The sequence below is a fragment of the Amblyomma americanum genome, chromosome 7, assembly GCF_052857255.1.
Source record: "Amblyomma americanum isolate KBUSLIRL-KWMA chromosome 7, ASM5285725v1, whole genome shotgun sequence".
Lineage (NCBI taxonomy): Eukaryota > Metazoa > Arthropoda > Arachnida > Ixodida > Ixodidae > Amblyomma > Amblyomma americanum.
In genome coordinates, this window is record NC_135503.1 from 94,078,784 (window position 1) to 94,095,845 (window position 17,062).

Below are 17,062 nucleotides of genomic sequence, written 5' to 3' on the forward strand. Positions count from 1 at the left end.
TCGTGCTTCCAGCAAATGCGGAGATCAGAGAGCGACTCACAAGGTTCACGACACCGCCCCGGAAAGAGCATCTCGGCCCAAAAATGCAATAAAATGCGACACTGAAACAGTGAGTACCTACCAGCCAAGTCCGCGCCGATGGCCTACTAGGGCAGTCATTGCCTTAGTTTTCGCCGGCTGGGCAAAGCATTTTATGTGGAAGAACTGCGGTGTGCGCGAGACAAGGGAACCGTCGAAGCGAAACCACTGACGATGGCCGTGGGTGAACTAACAGCTGCGATGTGGGAATTTTCAAAGGTTTACTGGTCATGCTGGTGACGTGATATGCATCGCCAGCCCTTTGCGCTCCATCTTTTGAGCTGCTACAATGCGCAGACAGACAGTACTAGTGATGCACTCTGTGCCACGAGCGGTGCTCTACTCCTGTTGCCGCATGGGCCCAGGAAGGATAGATGAAGCTCGACAACACACGGGATGAGACGCATGCCCGTTTGTGGCAACACTTGGTTGGTGCATATATAGCTATCCAGATGTTCTGCGATGACTACGCTTCCGCGGTCCACAAAATCGCGGAGGTGCGTTCTCTGATGAAGACGTTAAACACCAAGCACGAGCACCCCCCCCCCCCGCTACTGCAAGGATGTCGCCTACCTGCCACCAGCTGCCGTGGACGCTTCAACCACAATTATTTATATCCCGTCCCTAAATTTGGTAGTTGGGTGCTAGGGTCTAGGCGAGGATTAAATGACCGCCTGGAAAGAGCCGCGGCAGGCTCTGCTTTGCACAGGTAGACGCGCATAACGCAGTTTTCTTTAGAAATCAACGCCACTTTTGGCGGCTTATTATTTTTCGACGTTATGCGGAGAGCTCATATACTACGAACATCGAACATAACGAAATGAATCCGCGTGACCGTCAGGAGTGTTAAAAGTTGGCTCGAATTTATTACCCATTTATAAAAAGTCATCGGTGGCCTCCATTTTTTGTCGTCCTATGTCCAACATTCTCGAATCAAAATTTTCAAAATTAGAACATTGTAACACACTGTTACGAAAACATTCAAAGTAATGGTACATTCTTCTGATATATGGGCAAAACATTCTTTTTAAAGACCTTCCAATGGTCGCACCGTAGAGTTAAGGCTGCCATAGACACCCACCGTGGACAGCTTTTGACGAGAGCCAAAACGTTTATCGAAAAAAAAAATTCAAGACAGCCGTCGGGTGACCTGCGGATATATTGTTAAAATAAATCTTACATGATATTAAAAATTGCGTTAATCTACGGTTTGCTGAACAAAAATGCTTTTGTCCAGAATTGTTGCGTATTTCTCATTTGCGGCCGCATATGCAATTGAGATGGTCGGCAAACATAGAGCTTCTAAATGTTGTTTTCTTTCACAACTTAGCGTCGCCTATGGCTGAAAAAGCAGCGTAGCAAGCGAGAACCAGCATTTCTCAGATCCGAACGTCGAGGGGCCAAGTAAAGCGGAGTTTCCGGTACAGACAGTTTTCGGTTTGCGGCGATTCTCAGTACAGTACTGGGCGCATCGCAGTATTTTTCATTTTGCAATTGTCACTAAGCCGGTTATACTTAGTGAGATGGGAGGGGACGCTATTTTAATTCTTTTTACAGTCCACAATATTTTTTGCACAATTAGCACGTTGTGCCTAAGGCGTTGCGGGCTGGGCAACATTTCTCTGCCCGCACTAGAATATGCCCAGTGGCTTTGCACGGGCAGGGACAATATTTCTAATTATTTTTGTCCAGTGGCTTTCAATCAGCCGTGACGTTCTCCGGAGAACCACCGCGGGGCCGTCACGCTGTCCGAACAGTATTGAACAGGCGTGACACTCTGCCAATAACTTCGCCACCTCGTGTTAAGTGCGTGCATCTGCGTCAGGTGTGCATGATTGGATACGGTTAAACTTCACCATCGAAGGGCCCCTAATTGATATTAAGCTTAAAAGGTGAGATAACAAGGCCGATTGAGCAAAAGAGAATGGACGACGACAAGAAAAAGGTAACGGTAACTGTTGAAACAAAAGGCGGCCGATGTGATTTGCCCATGATGTCTTCTACGGCGGGGCACACATTCCTGGTGGTACTCAAGCATCGCTGCTGAGAAATAGAAAGCAATAAGACCACTTTAGTTTGCAGGAGACAGAGTGTTGAATAAAATGCAAACAACTTTCTACAAAGCTCCTAACGAAATCGATTTATTCCTTCGGCACACTTTAATACGCTACTGTGGATCTGCCACCGCCGTTTCACGATAATGCCGCTTCCTTCCGCACGCGCTGTTGCATGCGGAGACAGAGTCGAACCGGTTCGACCCGACCAGACACCGTCGCGTTAGCAGCGTGCCTTTCGACGCCCTGACGCATCGGGCGCTTCCCTTGGCGGTCATGTCGGCGAAGTACGGAAAGCGCATCTGGCGCAAGCTGCACGTGGCCCTAATGGGTGCATGGCAGTGGGACTGCTGATCAACACTGGAGGCGAAGACATCCGCGGCGTGGTGGCGCCGGAGAGTCGCGCAGTTCCTGGTGCAGTCCTCGCGAGACCTGAACGTCGCGCTGCCGTGCGAAGGACAGCTACCCCGCGGGAAGTGCCACTGAACGCAGCCGGTGCCGTCAAAGAACCACCACTCCTCGAAAACGTCCTGCCTGCAAGTGTAAACATCAACAGTCAGAATTCGCTGGGTTTTCTCTCCAATGTCGAGGCTCACCAGGGAGCGCCTTCTCTCGTTCTTTCTGATCAAAAGAAAAGAAAAAGGAGAGAACTTCTATGCAAGCTCCTTCGAACCTCCTGTCGAGCTTCTGTTTAATTTTCGTGTCAATCCCAGCGACCCCAGTTATCACTCACAAATGCGTCCAATTACAAATTGTAGCCATCCAGCACAGAATAACGCTCCCAGTGCTCTGGAGAAATATGTCACTAAAAGGCTATTTTTTGATATTCCTCCAATGTGTTTCTGTAAAATCAGTTTTTACTGGTAAAGAATACGATCAACTGAAATTATTAATCTGCTGAATGTTCGCGTTTTCGCGGCGAACTCACAGCCAGTTTTTATTTATTCTGGGCAGCTCGACGAAGGCATCGACTTGATCATTATCTTCCTCGTACCTTTGTTAACCGACCTGCGCATACCTGTCATGCAACACAAAACGTATGGCATCAAGGTTATATAGGTGCTGCACTTCGTCTGAACATTTAGCAGCGACACCTACATGGAAGCCCTCAGCACTGAAATATTTGTTTTTAGTTAACCTCCCTGCCTTTGGTTTCTTTCTTCTCCCACTCCTCCAACAGAGAGAATATAAGGAGTAGCGCCTTTGTATCTGCGGGATGAAAGGTGCCATCGAGCCGGTAAACTAAAATCGTAATGAGTATTCTTCCCACACAGCGTGGAAATTTTCCACTCTCCCAAGCTTAACTTACCCGATTCATGAAACTGTTTACGCTATTTCGATTTCCTAAAAGTTGATTGCACAACAGCTGATTCTACATGTCAAAGGAACTCGTACATCTACTGTGGCGACAAGTTGTACGATTGGGTCGTTGGGCCGTACTCTGAGAAAATGCCCAATAGAGCTTCCATACTGCGGCAGCAAGTATTATCAATGGTGCCGAATTGTAGCGGTAGTAATGTTTCATTCCCTGACATTTTCCCGTACGCTCCAAAATTGAACCTTTTTCGCATAGCATTAAACAAGATTCGTTTTATCTTTAGTTTCATATTTAGCTCGGAAGAATGTTTAGCAAGTAGCTTAAGTCATTTCGTCATGATTATTTTCTGAGCTTCCTAGTTTCCGCTTCACAAATACGCTACAGTTATTTCCTTCCCGTTAACATCTTTATTGTCAGCCATGCAGTTTTAATGTGCAATACAGTATCGTGACTGCACATATTGTGCGACACCGCTTCGATGTCCGTCTTTATTCCAGGACAGCCTGACCCTAAGCGCGCGAGCCTCCGAACATATGCGAGCGATGAAGTAAAAGTTCGCGCAATGCGCTCGCACAAATTCCTCCGGCAGGAAGCGGCCATCCTGGCCGCAGTTCCGGTGGTAGAGGGGCGACGGGCCTATGACTTCATGCATGACACGTGAACGTCGGCGACGATCGGCATTGGTGCGGGAAGGGGCAATAGGGTATTTTAAGGGAGTTTTTTGTTGTAATACCGTCTATGGCCGAATGAAGCGATGTAGAAAATTTTCGCACAAGCCAGGGTTGCGGCCATGTGTCCAAAGGAGAACTTCATCAACGGGTTGAAAGGAGAAATTACCGTGGTGCAGGTCGTAATGGCGTGTCCGTTCTCAGTGGGCGACTTCAGTGTTGACGCTCGCAAGTTGACGACAGTGAGTCATACGAGGAGCAAACTGTTCGCCCAGTGATGCGGGTGGAGAAGAAGCTGGTGTCGAATACAAAGGAAGATTGGCGGCCATAAACCATGAAGAAAGGGCGCTAGTCCGTGGTACGCTGAACTGCGGAATTATATGCAAGGGTGACGAAGGGCAAAATGTTGCCCCTGTTCCTGTGGTAAGGGCTGGTGTACATGGATAGCATATCGAACAACGTGCGGCGAAAACGCTCGATGAGGCCACTTTTCTGAGGTTGATATCAAGAAGATGCCTTGTGGATAGTGTTGGCTGCGTGAAATACCTCCTCAAGTACTTGGGGAAAAAACGACTTCCAAGGGGGACCGACTAGGATACGGGGAGCACCATGGCGCAAAATTATCGCGGGCAGGAAGCCGTCGCCGACTCTAGAGGCGGCACTGCATCGTAGAGCGGCTGTTTCAGCGTGCCGTGTCAGATGGTAAATGGCGGTGACAACTCAACGGTGGCCGGCTAGAGTGGTGGGTAGAGTGCCAAACAAGTCGAAGGCGACAGAGTCAGCAGGCGCAGATGGGCAAGGAAGAGGTTGCAAGAGGGACAGGATATGAACTTGGCGATAAGTCTAGTGGCTCTTGATACAGTCTTAGGTTTTGCGGTGACCTAAATGACCGGCTGTGGCGTAGCTGTGGTATGCCTTCAATATTCGATGACGAGGAGACCGAGGAACAACGGGTATATGCCGGTGACCCGTACGGTGGTGAGAGTAGTGGTAAAGTATTCCATGCTGAAATCTCAACTGGGCGAGCTGACGTCACAATTTTAACAACCAACAAACTTCAGCCACCCAACGCCTTTCAGCCACTTCCCTAGACTATCTTGAAACAAACGTCGTTGTCAACGTCTATGCAGACTCGAATTTCTTCGAGTAGATGCGCCTCACACAATTTCTGAGAGATCCCAGGCACAAACCAGCAATCGCAAATGCCGAGCCTCACACCGAATTCATGCACCAGACCGAATCATGCGGAAAGGTTGGCTTATCCTTCACTGCAAGAGAACAACGACTACAATTTTCTTCTTTTTTCACCATCGCGTGGCGCCAGCGCCTGGTACAATACAAAGAGACACAATACTTCGCAAACACTCTAGATCGTGCGTATTAGGAGCGTAGAAACGCTTGAAAGAACCACTAAGCTAGTGGCAGCACACAGGTAGTAAACAACCCGGGCGCGATACTTAAACGTACTTCAAGATTTTCGTGAACATTTTCGTCTAGCCACGATTACTTTTAAGAGCTCCAAGACAGTAGCTCACCATACTGTTCAATATTCTGTAGACCGTATTTTTTGCCCTCTTTCCCACCTTTTAAAAATCTGCAGACACCATTTTAAGCGCCCTCCTTAATCGGGTCGCGTCAAATGCACTTAACTTTGCTGATGAATTTAAAATTAAGTCTTGGCACGCCCTCAGTCCTGTAATGTGGTATAGCGTGCGGTTTGCCCCGCACCACGGGCATGTGTCCCTGAATTGTGTAGGGTACATTTTGTGTAGAATGTATGGGTTGAGGAATGTTACTGTTTGCAGTCTCCGCCAGTTCACTGCTTCTTCTTGTGTTAATGAGTTGTGTGGCGGAGGGTACTTGAGCCTCTGTCCTCTGTAGCAATTTAGCAGCTTCGCATATACTGGCTCCACTATGCTAGGGTTCTCTTGGGTCTCCAACACAGGGAAAAAAATTGGCGGTGGTTTAGCTCTGGTTAAACCTGGAGAGTCGCGACAGTTACAGCTGGCCGAGTGAAACTTGCTCACGTGCTATATATATATATATATATATATATATATATATATATATATATATAAATATATATATATATATATATATATATATATATATATATATATGTGTGTAAAGGAAGTGAGGGGCTCGTTTGACAAACTTATTAAGGAAGCCAACAATCACCGAAAGCAAGGTGCATAGGGGAATGTTTTTAATTTTTTTTAATTTGTAGTGCCAATCAATCGGTTTAAAGAAAATTACTTATAAAGCAGCAGAAAAAACAACCATTCCGCCGGTGGGATCCGAACCCACGACCTCCGAATATCGCGTCCGGTGCTCTTACCAACTGAGCTACGGCGACGGCTGTCCAATCTGCTGCTTTCGTGGGTATTTATGTTTACTGGGTGTAAGCGAACCTTGAGAGTGTTCAGCAGCGCCACCCTCGACCATAGCGGTGGACGTATCACGTCCTGTAAAACCGCGAATGGAACGTAGAACGTCATCTAACGGCGAGGGCGGAAACTGTGCGAGAGCCCTCTTATGCTACCTATGGCAACAAGACTGCCAGAACAGAGACCCCCGTTAAGCTATTACCAGACTAGGTAAAAGAACTATATATATATATATATATATATATATATATATATATATATATATATATATATATATATATATATATATATATATATATTATAGAACAAAATCTATGAAATTGAGATAATACTACTTAAACTTACATTCTTCAGCGGCCAGTTCTCACCTCGAGCAGTCGGTGAACACGGCACTCTCAAAGCAGCGGTGTCGGGGTACACCCCGGGCGCAGCTGTCCAAGCAGCTTCCCAGGTTAGGGAAGCGGTTGGTGCCCCGGTTGCACAAGCTCGCCTTATCACTGGCTGTCCAGACACAGGCGCGGGACCGGCCGCTGTAGTAGACCTCGCGCCTCGAGCGGACGCAGTACGTGTAGAAGCGAGGTCCACACCGCTTGTGCACACGGCGCTGTGCAGGCGAAATTTTAAATGTATGCGTTAGAAGACGCAATTTCTGCTGGATTGCCCTGAATACCACAAGTGGAGCTGCTATGATTTAAGCGCTCCAATGCCCCGAACACAGCACATGTGCTTTGTGGGTTTACGCTCCGAAAACCATTTCATAGGCTACAAAAGCTTCGGTAAATATGTCATTGACATTAGAGGTCTATATCCTCCCACTGCAGAATGAGGGCAGCTACAGATCATTGTAATCAGCCCTGACTTGTGGTGCCTCGTATGCACTTTGCCGGGTTCGTAGAGGGCAAAAGATAGACGGCTCTCTTCGACGTAATCATTATTCCATATGTGAGAAGCTGCTGTCACACGTAATCTGTTGACTTCAATGTTGCCAAAGCGCATTCCATGCTAACGGGGACTAGTATTTTATTCAAAACACATTTATCATTGCACCATTCACAGCTGCATCGCTGAATTTCGGCGCGACTGCAGGCCTAGGATTTGTTTTTTTGGGGCTGTTTCTCATTCATTTACCTCTCAAGCGCAGAGCACCGTTCTGACCCGTCACCCATCAGGGTTATGGCTTCCCTATCTTATATTCTTGGGTATATTTCAAGGCTTAAGCAAACTTTCGGCGCCGACAAATGTGCTCATCTCTGGCGCGCTTGGGGTAGTCAAGAACACCTTATCGCAAGGCATTAGTGCAGTAACTTTGTTATCGCGAGACGTTGAGCCTGTCTCCAGCATACGACAAATATGAACTACTTCTCATCGCGAATACCCAATCACCACCAACAAAACCAGTTCCTCTCTTTCATTATGGTGGGTCACTTCATCTCTGTTGTGCAGTCCTGTGAGACTCACAGGCTCCATCTTAATCAAGCGATTGTTACTACCGCCTTAGACTTTTGACATCAGCCAATGCAACTCGTCCTCCACATCGCATTCGTATACCATCCCCGCCACTTCCACTTGGCGCCGTGCTATCCTCTCTCCTATTCAGCAGAGACATGGCCCCTCTCGCCCACAACCTCTCCACACTCACCGACATAAGATGTCGGAGATGTCATCCATGCGTATGACATTACCGTGTGGTCCGGCCGAGGATCCCTCACCGCCAAAGAGTAAGACCTACGAAAAACCATTGCTATGGTCAAATATTGTTTTAGGCCAGCGGTTTGCAGTACGTGCCGTTCCCGCTATAATTTCAGCTGCCCAGTTGTGCTCTATATTCAGGAGCACTCGATTGATGAAAGATCACTCATCCGAATGCATCGCCTCTCGGGCCAGTATGATGGCAACCCCACCACGCAACACTTTCCTTATACGCCCGCCCGTGCTCGACATCGCTGGTATGGTAACACGTGTCGCTCGACATCGCAAAGGCATGCGTGTAGACGACACTATCCGCTTTGTTCCGTCTATTGCCATCAGCCGCGTTCAGTATGATATCCCCTATTACAATGTTCATCGCATCGTCCAGAACACTATCGATATCCTTATTCGTGCCCTCTTTAAAGCGATTCTGGGCCTCCACAAGTGCAAATCTACCACTATATTCCTTACTCTCGAGGTTCACAACACGTTTCCAGAAGTCCATGATGCTGTTTTGAACTTCCAAAGCATAGATCTCCTCACCACCTCAGAAGGTAGGGTTATCCACTCAAGAACAGGCAACCCGCAAGCCACTGGGGTTCTCCCCAGTACCACCTGATCCCGCCTTCAAAAAACCCTCTCGCTCGTCGCATGCACGAGTGCCAGCTCCCCGCAGTCAGGCCGTCTTCGCCACTTCCATAGGCGATACGGCCATGACACTGTGGCCATGTATAAGAATGTGACTTCATTTGCAATGCCCCATAGATACGGCTGCAGTCCAGTCAATTACGCCAACAATCCCAATCTTCGAGTGTCCTTCGCAGCCTCGGGCCCGCGGCCGCAAAAGCCATTGCTATAGCCATCACCATCGAGATGAACGGCACCCAACACCACAGCTCCCACACTTTTAAATGCTTCAAAGCACCCTGCAAATCTTACACGAGTGGCCGCGTCCAGCGCACAGCTATATATGTTGTGGGTAGCACTGTACAACATAACCATGTCATAAATTTGGTCACAGGACATGCAGGTTTTAGTGGCAACACTGGGGCCGACGCTCGATAATTTACCTACCGAGCAGGGCACACCCGCTAAACTTACTACTTCCTCTCAAACCATTTTTCCACCCGCTTGGAAAAGCTCCGCCTGAATTGGTGCCTTTCCAGCCGCCAAACAAGCAACTTTCACCGGCGATCTACAAACCATCAAACAACATCCAAGGACTTACTTTCCCCAGTCTCCACTACCTCAAAATCTTTCGCCCAGCGCTATACGCAGATACCTGTCGCTGGTGTGGGGATATTCCTACAATCACACTGATTACCTAAACCTAAACACTTAAAGCCGCCCACGCGGCCTTGCAGCAGTGGGATGTGACGCTGGCCAGGGGCAACGTTGCAGGCCAGGAGGCCCCAGTCGCCATCGCCGAGTGCTGGCGGAAGCTAGTGGAGTCCTGGACTGAGGACCCTACCCTCAACTCGTCCGGTCTGCTTTCTTGCAATAAAAGCTTATTCTCTCTCTACATGATCAATAAGCATGCTGGGCTTCGCAAGAGTAAATTCACGCAGCTAGTTGGCCAAAGTGACCTTAGACATTCCCTTAAAAAGTTAATTGTAAGAATTGGTTAACAGGAAATGAGAGTCGCAATAACTGTTTTACTTTGAAGGACTCCTAGCAATTTGGAGCAGCGAAGCAGAAAGGAGTGTAAAGATGGTGTGGGGGAGAGGCACCTGAGGGTTCTGGGTTAATTGCGAACTCCTGAAGTTCTTTAAAGGGACAATGAAGACAAATATAAGTTCGCTGTATATATCGTGTTGCATGTTTATTTACAAAAAGGCAATTGTCACAGAAAGCAGACTTTTTATAATCTAGAAGACAAAAAGACAAACCTATACGGCAGCTATTATATGCGCTGATACTATGAACAACTCTCTTGATGCATTCATCTCAAAAAATTTGCCAACCCGTCTTTTCAGTGAGTATGTCACAATTTCGTAATGACTGACGTGAATATTTTTAAAATTTCTCTCCAAGAAACTGATGTTTGCTAGCGCACAAGCGTCAACACTGCCAGAAAGTGTCAGAGAAAGTCTTTAATGAACGTATTTTCGGGTGCACCTGTTGTCAGTGTCCCTTCAACGTGCGCTGACATTGAGACTCTTCTTGCGTTTCATCCCCATCTACACGCGTCCCTCGGTGCCGGCATTAGTCTTCCGTCCTCGGGTTTAGCAGCCGAACGCGCTACTCTATACATTTTCATATCTTACCTTAACCCCACACTGATAACATCAGATTTGCACTTTATACTTTTAACAAGACCACCCTGAAAGTTCCCATACGCAATTTTATGCCCGGACAACACGGCCGGATTCCAATTTTACAGGATGCAAAATTTCTCCTGCGAACGCCCTTTTGACACACCCCGTGCAGCGCCGCAAGGCAACCGCGCCTTAACGCTCCCTTAACAAACCAAGATGCTGCGCCGTTGTACATGGGGGACTTATGGAGAAGCATTGGCGAGCGACATGCCCAAACGTGCAGCAATTTGCTAGACAGCGAGGTGCCGTTTTCCCTTTCGCCCTGGAAGTCACCGTGCGCGACAAAATTGAAGCGGGTGTCCAGCGCGGTCGCTGTTTGGACTTCTCGGACGGCCGGCAAGTGCCGGCTATGCATTGGGCCGTTCCAGGGGCAATCGTTTCTCTGGTTTTATAAGCCCCAGCGCTGCCACTTGGAGGGAGAGACCGATCCACCGAGAGACCGGCCCACCGTGAGCCGAGTGCTGCTCACGAGTGGAGTGAGATGGTGTGATGCGTTGGAGTCTCCCCGGACGTCGCTGTGCGAGAACAGTCGCGTTTTTTGTTAGCTCCCGGCCCCCGTACCGATCTTGTCCTGCATAATGCCCTGTACATAGTGTATAAAATCTCTTTTCTTATTATCATCGACGCCTGACTCGGAGTCGTCGCTACCGCCAAGAGAGCTTGCCGCGCTCTGTCACAAAACGGGTGGCGAGCGCAACGGGACCACCTCAATAGCACAACAGCATGTCCATTCAACGTGTGTACTCTACAAGACTTTTCATACTACTGGGAGAGATCCTTGAGCAGCATCGACACCTGCCGATGGCCCGTGTTTCCTGCATCAATGAAGAACACTGGATACTCCAACAAGCTGCTCTCAATTCCTAAGCGACAAATTGGTACACTGAGAAATGATTGTTGATGTTATAAGAAAACACCATTTACATTGTTGACTGCTGGCTCTATGAGAGGCGCCATATCAGATCAAGTAACATCAGTACTCACAGATCACACGAATAAGTAGTCCTCATTCCGCTGCTGTATTCCCTGCACATAAGGCTTACCACGTTCCTGCAGCGACCAGTGCAGTCCGAGACCCCTGCTAACTGCTAGATTGGCTTACTATATCTTTGACACACCTTGCCGCTTTTGTCACCATTTTAGTGCACAGTTCTTACGCTCAAGCTCCTCATGTGCTAGGTTGTGAATTTGAAATGCATAAAGAGAATGCAAAGAAATGCTGCCCCTACCACGATAGCGTCCCCATTTTCTATCAGTTTTTTTTTATTTCTTATAATCTTGAAAAGAATAGCAAGAAGGACCCTCAATAGTATTCTCTGTTCATGCAGCAGAAATCACATAAATATACATACTATTTTTGTGGAATTTCAAATTCTAAGTGAACAGAATGACAAAACGTTTTTCAAAACTCGTCGGAATAAAATTGAAAATAGTGAATGATTTCTGAAGTCCAAAATACTAAAATATGCCATGAATTGTCAGCCGAACTGCGTTCAGTGCAGGACAAAGGCTTCTCCCCATATCAATCTATAAAACATTGCATTAATAAATTAAACAAATGGGTCAAATGATGCAGCGTTAGAGTCCCTCTCTTACCGCTTTGTTTCTGGTGCGGTGCTGGAAACGAGGATGCGTCATTTTCATCGCCTCCGGAGGACCTGGGGTTGTGACATTCACCCAGGGTAAAGAACGTGTAGCGACCTTGTGTCGAATCATGGCCTGAATATCCACCGGTTCCATAGGGGCTGCTATCTTGCTGCCGCTTCCAGCCATTTTCCCAGCCTGGACAGACAATGGCGAAGCGCCACTGTCGATCGCCTCCGTCGGTCGGTCAGCAGTAAGCGCCAGAGTGAGCACAGCCGCAATCAAGGTCGCCACCAGCACCCCGATGCCAAAGTTTTGCAGCCACGGCACACCAGAGCCAACGTGTCGATCTTCATCTCCTTCCCGCATAAGGTGCATCTTCGACCCGGCATTGAAACCACCTACAGTAGGTCTGGGAGGTGGCACGAAGCCTGGAAAACGGGGGGGCATCGGGGGGCCTGCCCTGATGAAACTCGGCCGCAGTAGCGTTGGCGTCGCGAACAGGGCCCGCGTCGACGACGCCTTGAGTTTGGCGCCGGCGTCAACATCGGTCTCACCGCGGATGCGGGTGCCGTGCATGACGCCGCATGGACACGGCTCGGCAGAGGGCTTCTTAACGTCTGGCCGACCGAAAACCTCTGAACGATGCCGTTTGGTCTCTGTCTTCTCCCTAGGACGTGGCTCGGAAAAGGAGACCTGCCGAACCAACCAAGAACGCGTGGGTTCTTGAGGTTTCCGGCTGTTGGTAGTCGACAGCATTGTTCACGGCGATGATTCCCGGCTCTAGGACGTAGGCCTAACTCTCTTTCTTTGCACGTGCCTTCTTCTTCTCTACTACACATTGGAACAAATCCTGTGAAACTTCTAATCAGAATTTCTAAGCCTGAAAGCCTTCAAAACGAAACGTAAGAGCACAACCTCGACAAAAAGTCTTCCATTACTTTAGAAACTAGAATTAGCCCAACAACTTTTTGCAAAAGAACTCAACCTTACGCCCAAAACAAACAAAATAACCACTTAAATCAAGCGTTGCAAGGCGCATTTTCGCTTAACAGCTCAAAGACAGTGACTAATATCGCTTATGATTCACGACGGAAGCTACTTTCGCGAAACTAAAATCCTGACACAAAGAATACAACTCATGAACACCATGCAACGCTTCGCAGGAGCACGCAATACGACGGCCGAAAATTGTGAAGACGAAGACCATAGAACGAAATTCGAAGAAACCCCATTCTAGGCCGATCCTTCAGTGTGGGCATGTGCCATCTTTTGATAGGCTAACAACAACAACGAAGAAATGCTACGACTTCGGAACCGAAACCAGTTACCGAAAGAGACTCCTGATGGAATCTTGGCGTATTCAAACCGCTCCAAATAATCTCAACCGCAGAAGGGAAACCTCGCCCCTGTGTCTGCGTAGGGACTTCCCTCCGCAGCTAGCAAAAGAGAAAAGATGCCAACAGACATCTGCGCACATCCCGGCACCGTGGCTGACAGCCGTAGACTTCAAGTCGGCGCCCCAACCCCTCTCACATCCTTCACAACGCCCCACTCCTACTTCTTCACCACAATGTACTTTAAGAAGCAAGCCAACAGATCTTCAAATCCCTCATGAAGGAGTCGAGGTGGCTCCGAAACGTCAGGATTATTAAACGAATATGTTTTAGTTTGCGCTGTCTCGCAGTTTACAGTTATTAATCCCAACTAGGCAGGATATTCTGTCGTAATATTTAGTTTTCTAAATATATGCTACTCTATCGTCTCTAGTGTTAGAACGTACATGGTTGTGGTTGGGCTCTGATTATGGCAGGAAAGCGGAGAATATTTACGCAATAATATTGTTATCTACGGCTAGTAAGTCGATAGGAGGCAAAAACCTGCAAGGCGTTTCAGATTAACGACATTGCGGTAGGTCTGGTATTGGCGTGGGCGACCTTCGAGGACAGGGCTGTGAAGTACCAAGACGCCAAAAAACTGACAATCAGAGGGAAGACGGTGGAAGTAAACAACCATGCACCGATGCCGGATGGCGCGGGCAAGGGAGTCATACACGGAATTCCTGTGAGCATGAGTATGGAGCTAATCAGGGAAACATTGGACTGTGACGCGAACCCGCCGATATTGGGAGTACAGAGACTCGGGGACTCCGGCTCCCTGCTGATTCTCTTCGAGGGAAGCGAGGTGCCTTGGCGGGTGAAGCGTCTGGGATCTTTCAAGAAATGCTGGTTGTACAAGAAGAAGCTAGAAGTGTGCGTGACGTGCGGCCTACTGGGACACAGAGCTGATGTATGCCCAGACCCGAAAAAACTGAAGTGCCGAGGCTGCGGCAAGGAGAATCCGGAGCAGGGACACACGTGCATCCCCGTATGCCAGCTGTGCGGGGGAGCCCACATGCTGGGCGACAGCAAGTGTAGGAAGATGTATAGGAAGCCGTTCGTGGCGACGAAAGACGCAACTAGACGAGAAGATGGGTAAGACGGAGCAGCGCAGGCTAAGGACGGGCCCAAGGGAAGGTCCAGATCCGGGACGCCCTCGATATCCGAGTCCGGGGCGAGACTCACGGACAAGAAGGAGTTCCCAAGCCTGCCGTCCAGGGAGGACCCGAGACTACCCAAGACGGGGCCCGAGAAAGCGTTAAGCTTCGCGAGCAAGGTCACCCAGGCTAACCCAGAAACAGTAGCGCTGAGGAAGGAAAATGCAGAGTTGAAAGCGAAGATAGGGAAACAAGAGGCAGAATTAATGAGGCAAGGAACGGAAATTGCGGAGCTGAGGAAAATGATAGCAGAATTAGTAAACAATAATCCGACGTCGGTGGCGCCTCCCACGCAAGCGGCAGCGCAAAAATTGCCGGAGGCGAAACCGGAGATAGATGAAGCAGACGAGAAAATTGATACGGAGGTGTTTAGACCCACTTCGATAAAGCGAAAGGCAGCCGAGACCGACCCCCTTGTGACGCTGGAGAGAAAGCTAACGAGTAAATTTGGAAGCAAAATTGATAGGCTGGAAACGCAGATGCAGGAAGTGAATGTAAGGTTAAACGCTCTAGGGGACATTAAGGGTTCAATGGACAAGATCCTAGCGGCATTAAACGGCCTCACTGAGAGGATGGCGAATATGGAGAGTGTAGTTTTTGCCAACAATGGACAGGAATCAAAGTAAGAAAGAGAACGCCACCATTTGGCAATGGAATTGCCGAGGGTACCGACGGAAGCGAGCGCTATTACAGCAGCACGTGCAACAAGTAGAAGACAAACCAGTTGCTATAGCGCTGCAGGAAACTGGGGGAAATCAGGTAAAACTGGCCGGATACCAAAGTTTCTATAGCGATAGGGGTGAAAAATGCAGAGTGGCCACGCTGGTGAAAAGGAATATAGCAACCCTAGAGCACGAAGTGAGAACGGGGGACATAGAAGCGGTAATGCTAGAAGTGATTACGGGACGCAAGAGAGCGAAAATCATATTTCTGCTTAACATCTACAGTAACCCGAAGCAGAAGAAAATTAAATTCGGAACGATATTTAGAAAAACCATCAAACTGGCTGGCCAGAGCCCGTTGGTGATCGTGGGGGACTTTAACGCGGCACACAAGGAATGGGGGTACGCGAGGCAAGATCCGAAGGGCAGACATCTCCTTGAGGAGTCCCAAAATCTCGGACTTACCTTGCATACCGACCCATGTGCGCCCACTAGAATAGGTAGCAGTGTAAGTAGAGACACCGCGCCGGACCTCACCTTCAGTAAAAATGCAGGCAGGGTAGAATGGGCAAACACCAGAGAAAATCTGGGTAGTGACCACTTCATCGTAGCTACGAAGCTGGGAGAAGGAGTCAAGCTACGGAAACTCAAACAGGCGAGAATAGTGGAGTGGGACAAATTCCGGGAGATTCGCAGAAGCCACAAAGCTAAGGAAATTGGAGACATAGGAGACTGGGCAAAACAGCTGAGGGAAGATGCCAGGGACGCGGAAGCAGTAGCCGAAGGGGAGGATGCACCGGAGATAATGGATAGCAAGCTAATGAGCATGTGGAAGGCGAAGGAAAGGCTCGAGAAGAGACTTAAGTCTCAAAAATGGAACAGAAATTTAAGGCGTTCGTTAGCCAGACACACCAAGGAAATGGAAACGTATGCTATTAAACTAAACGAGCAAAATTGGTACGGCATGTGCGACGAAATGGAAAGGGGCATGAGCCTAGCAAAGACGTGGAATATATTGAGGCATCTCCTCGACCCGGGAAAATCTAAACAGGCAGCGAGCGCTAACCAAGTGAAAGCGAGACACGCTTTCCAGGGGACGGACAAACAGCTGATGGACAGGCTCAGGGACATTTACATGGGCGACGCGACAGAAGTACGACAGGCAGAATATGGAGGAGCGGAAAATGAAGATCTAGACGCGGACATTACGGCAGCGGAGATCAGAGCAGCTATCGCTGAGCTAAAAACTCGCTCGGCCCCTGGCCCGGATAAAATATCCTATGTCATGCTCAGGAATCCGGACGGCGACTCGATAGATGCAATTGCGCGGTACATGAACAAAGTATGGACGGAAGGTAAATTGCCAGAGGAATGGAAGCAGGCAGAGGTTGTTCTCATCCCCAAGCCGGGAAAAGAACCAAAATTGGAAACCCTAAGACCGATCTCGCTAACGTCGTGCGTGGGGAAACTCATGGAGCACGTAGTGCAAACGAGGTTAACGAGATACATGGAAGATGAAAACCTATGGCCGCACGAGATGGTGGGCTTTAGACCTAAGCTCAGCACGCAGGATGTAATGCTCAGACTCAAACATGACATTGTAGACAAGAAAGGATTAGATGCCAAGGTGATCCTAGGTCTTGACCTCACGAAGGCCTTCGACAACGTCCGACACGAGGTGGTGCTCAGAGGTCTGGAGGAGGTAAACGTGGGCAAGAGAACATACGAGTACATCAAGGACTTTCTCCAAGGGAGAAAGGCGGTGATT

The 17,062-nt window shown here is 48.6% G+C and overlaps 1 protein-coding gene across 1 annotated transcript; it reads right to left on the minus strand.

Annotated features, from left to right (window-relative positions):
- Positions 1-2,245: 2,245 nt before the first annotated feature.
- LOC144097945 (uncharacterized) lies at positions 2,246-12,675 on the minus strand. Its single transcript, XM_077630539.1, has 3 exons — positions 12,109-12,675; positions 6,874-7,109; positions 2,246-2,666 (listed from the first exon to the last, which is right to left on the minus strand). The coding sequence occupies exons 1-3, from the start codon at positions 12,673-12,675 to the stop codon at positions 2,246-2,248; spliced, it is 1,224 nt and encodes a 407-aa protein (XP_077486665.1).
- Positions 12,676-17,062: the final 4,387 nt, after the last annotated feature.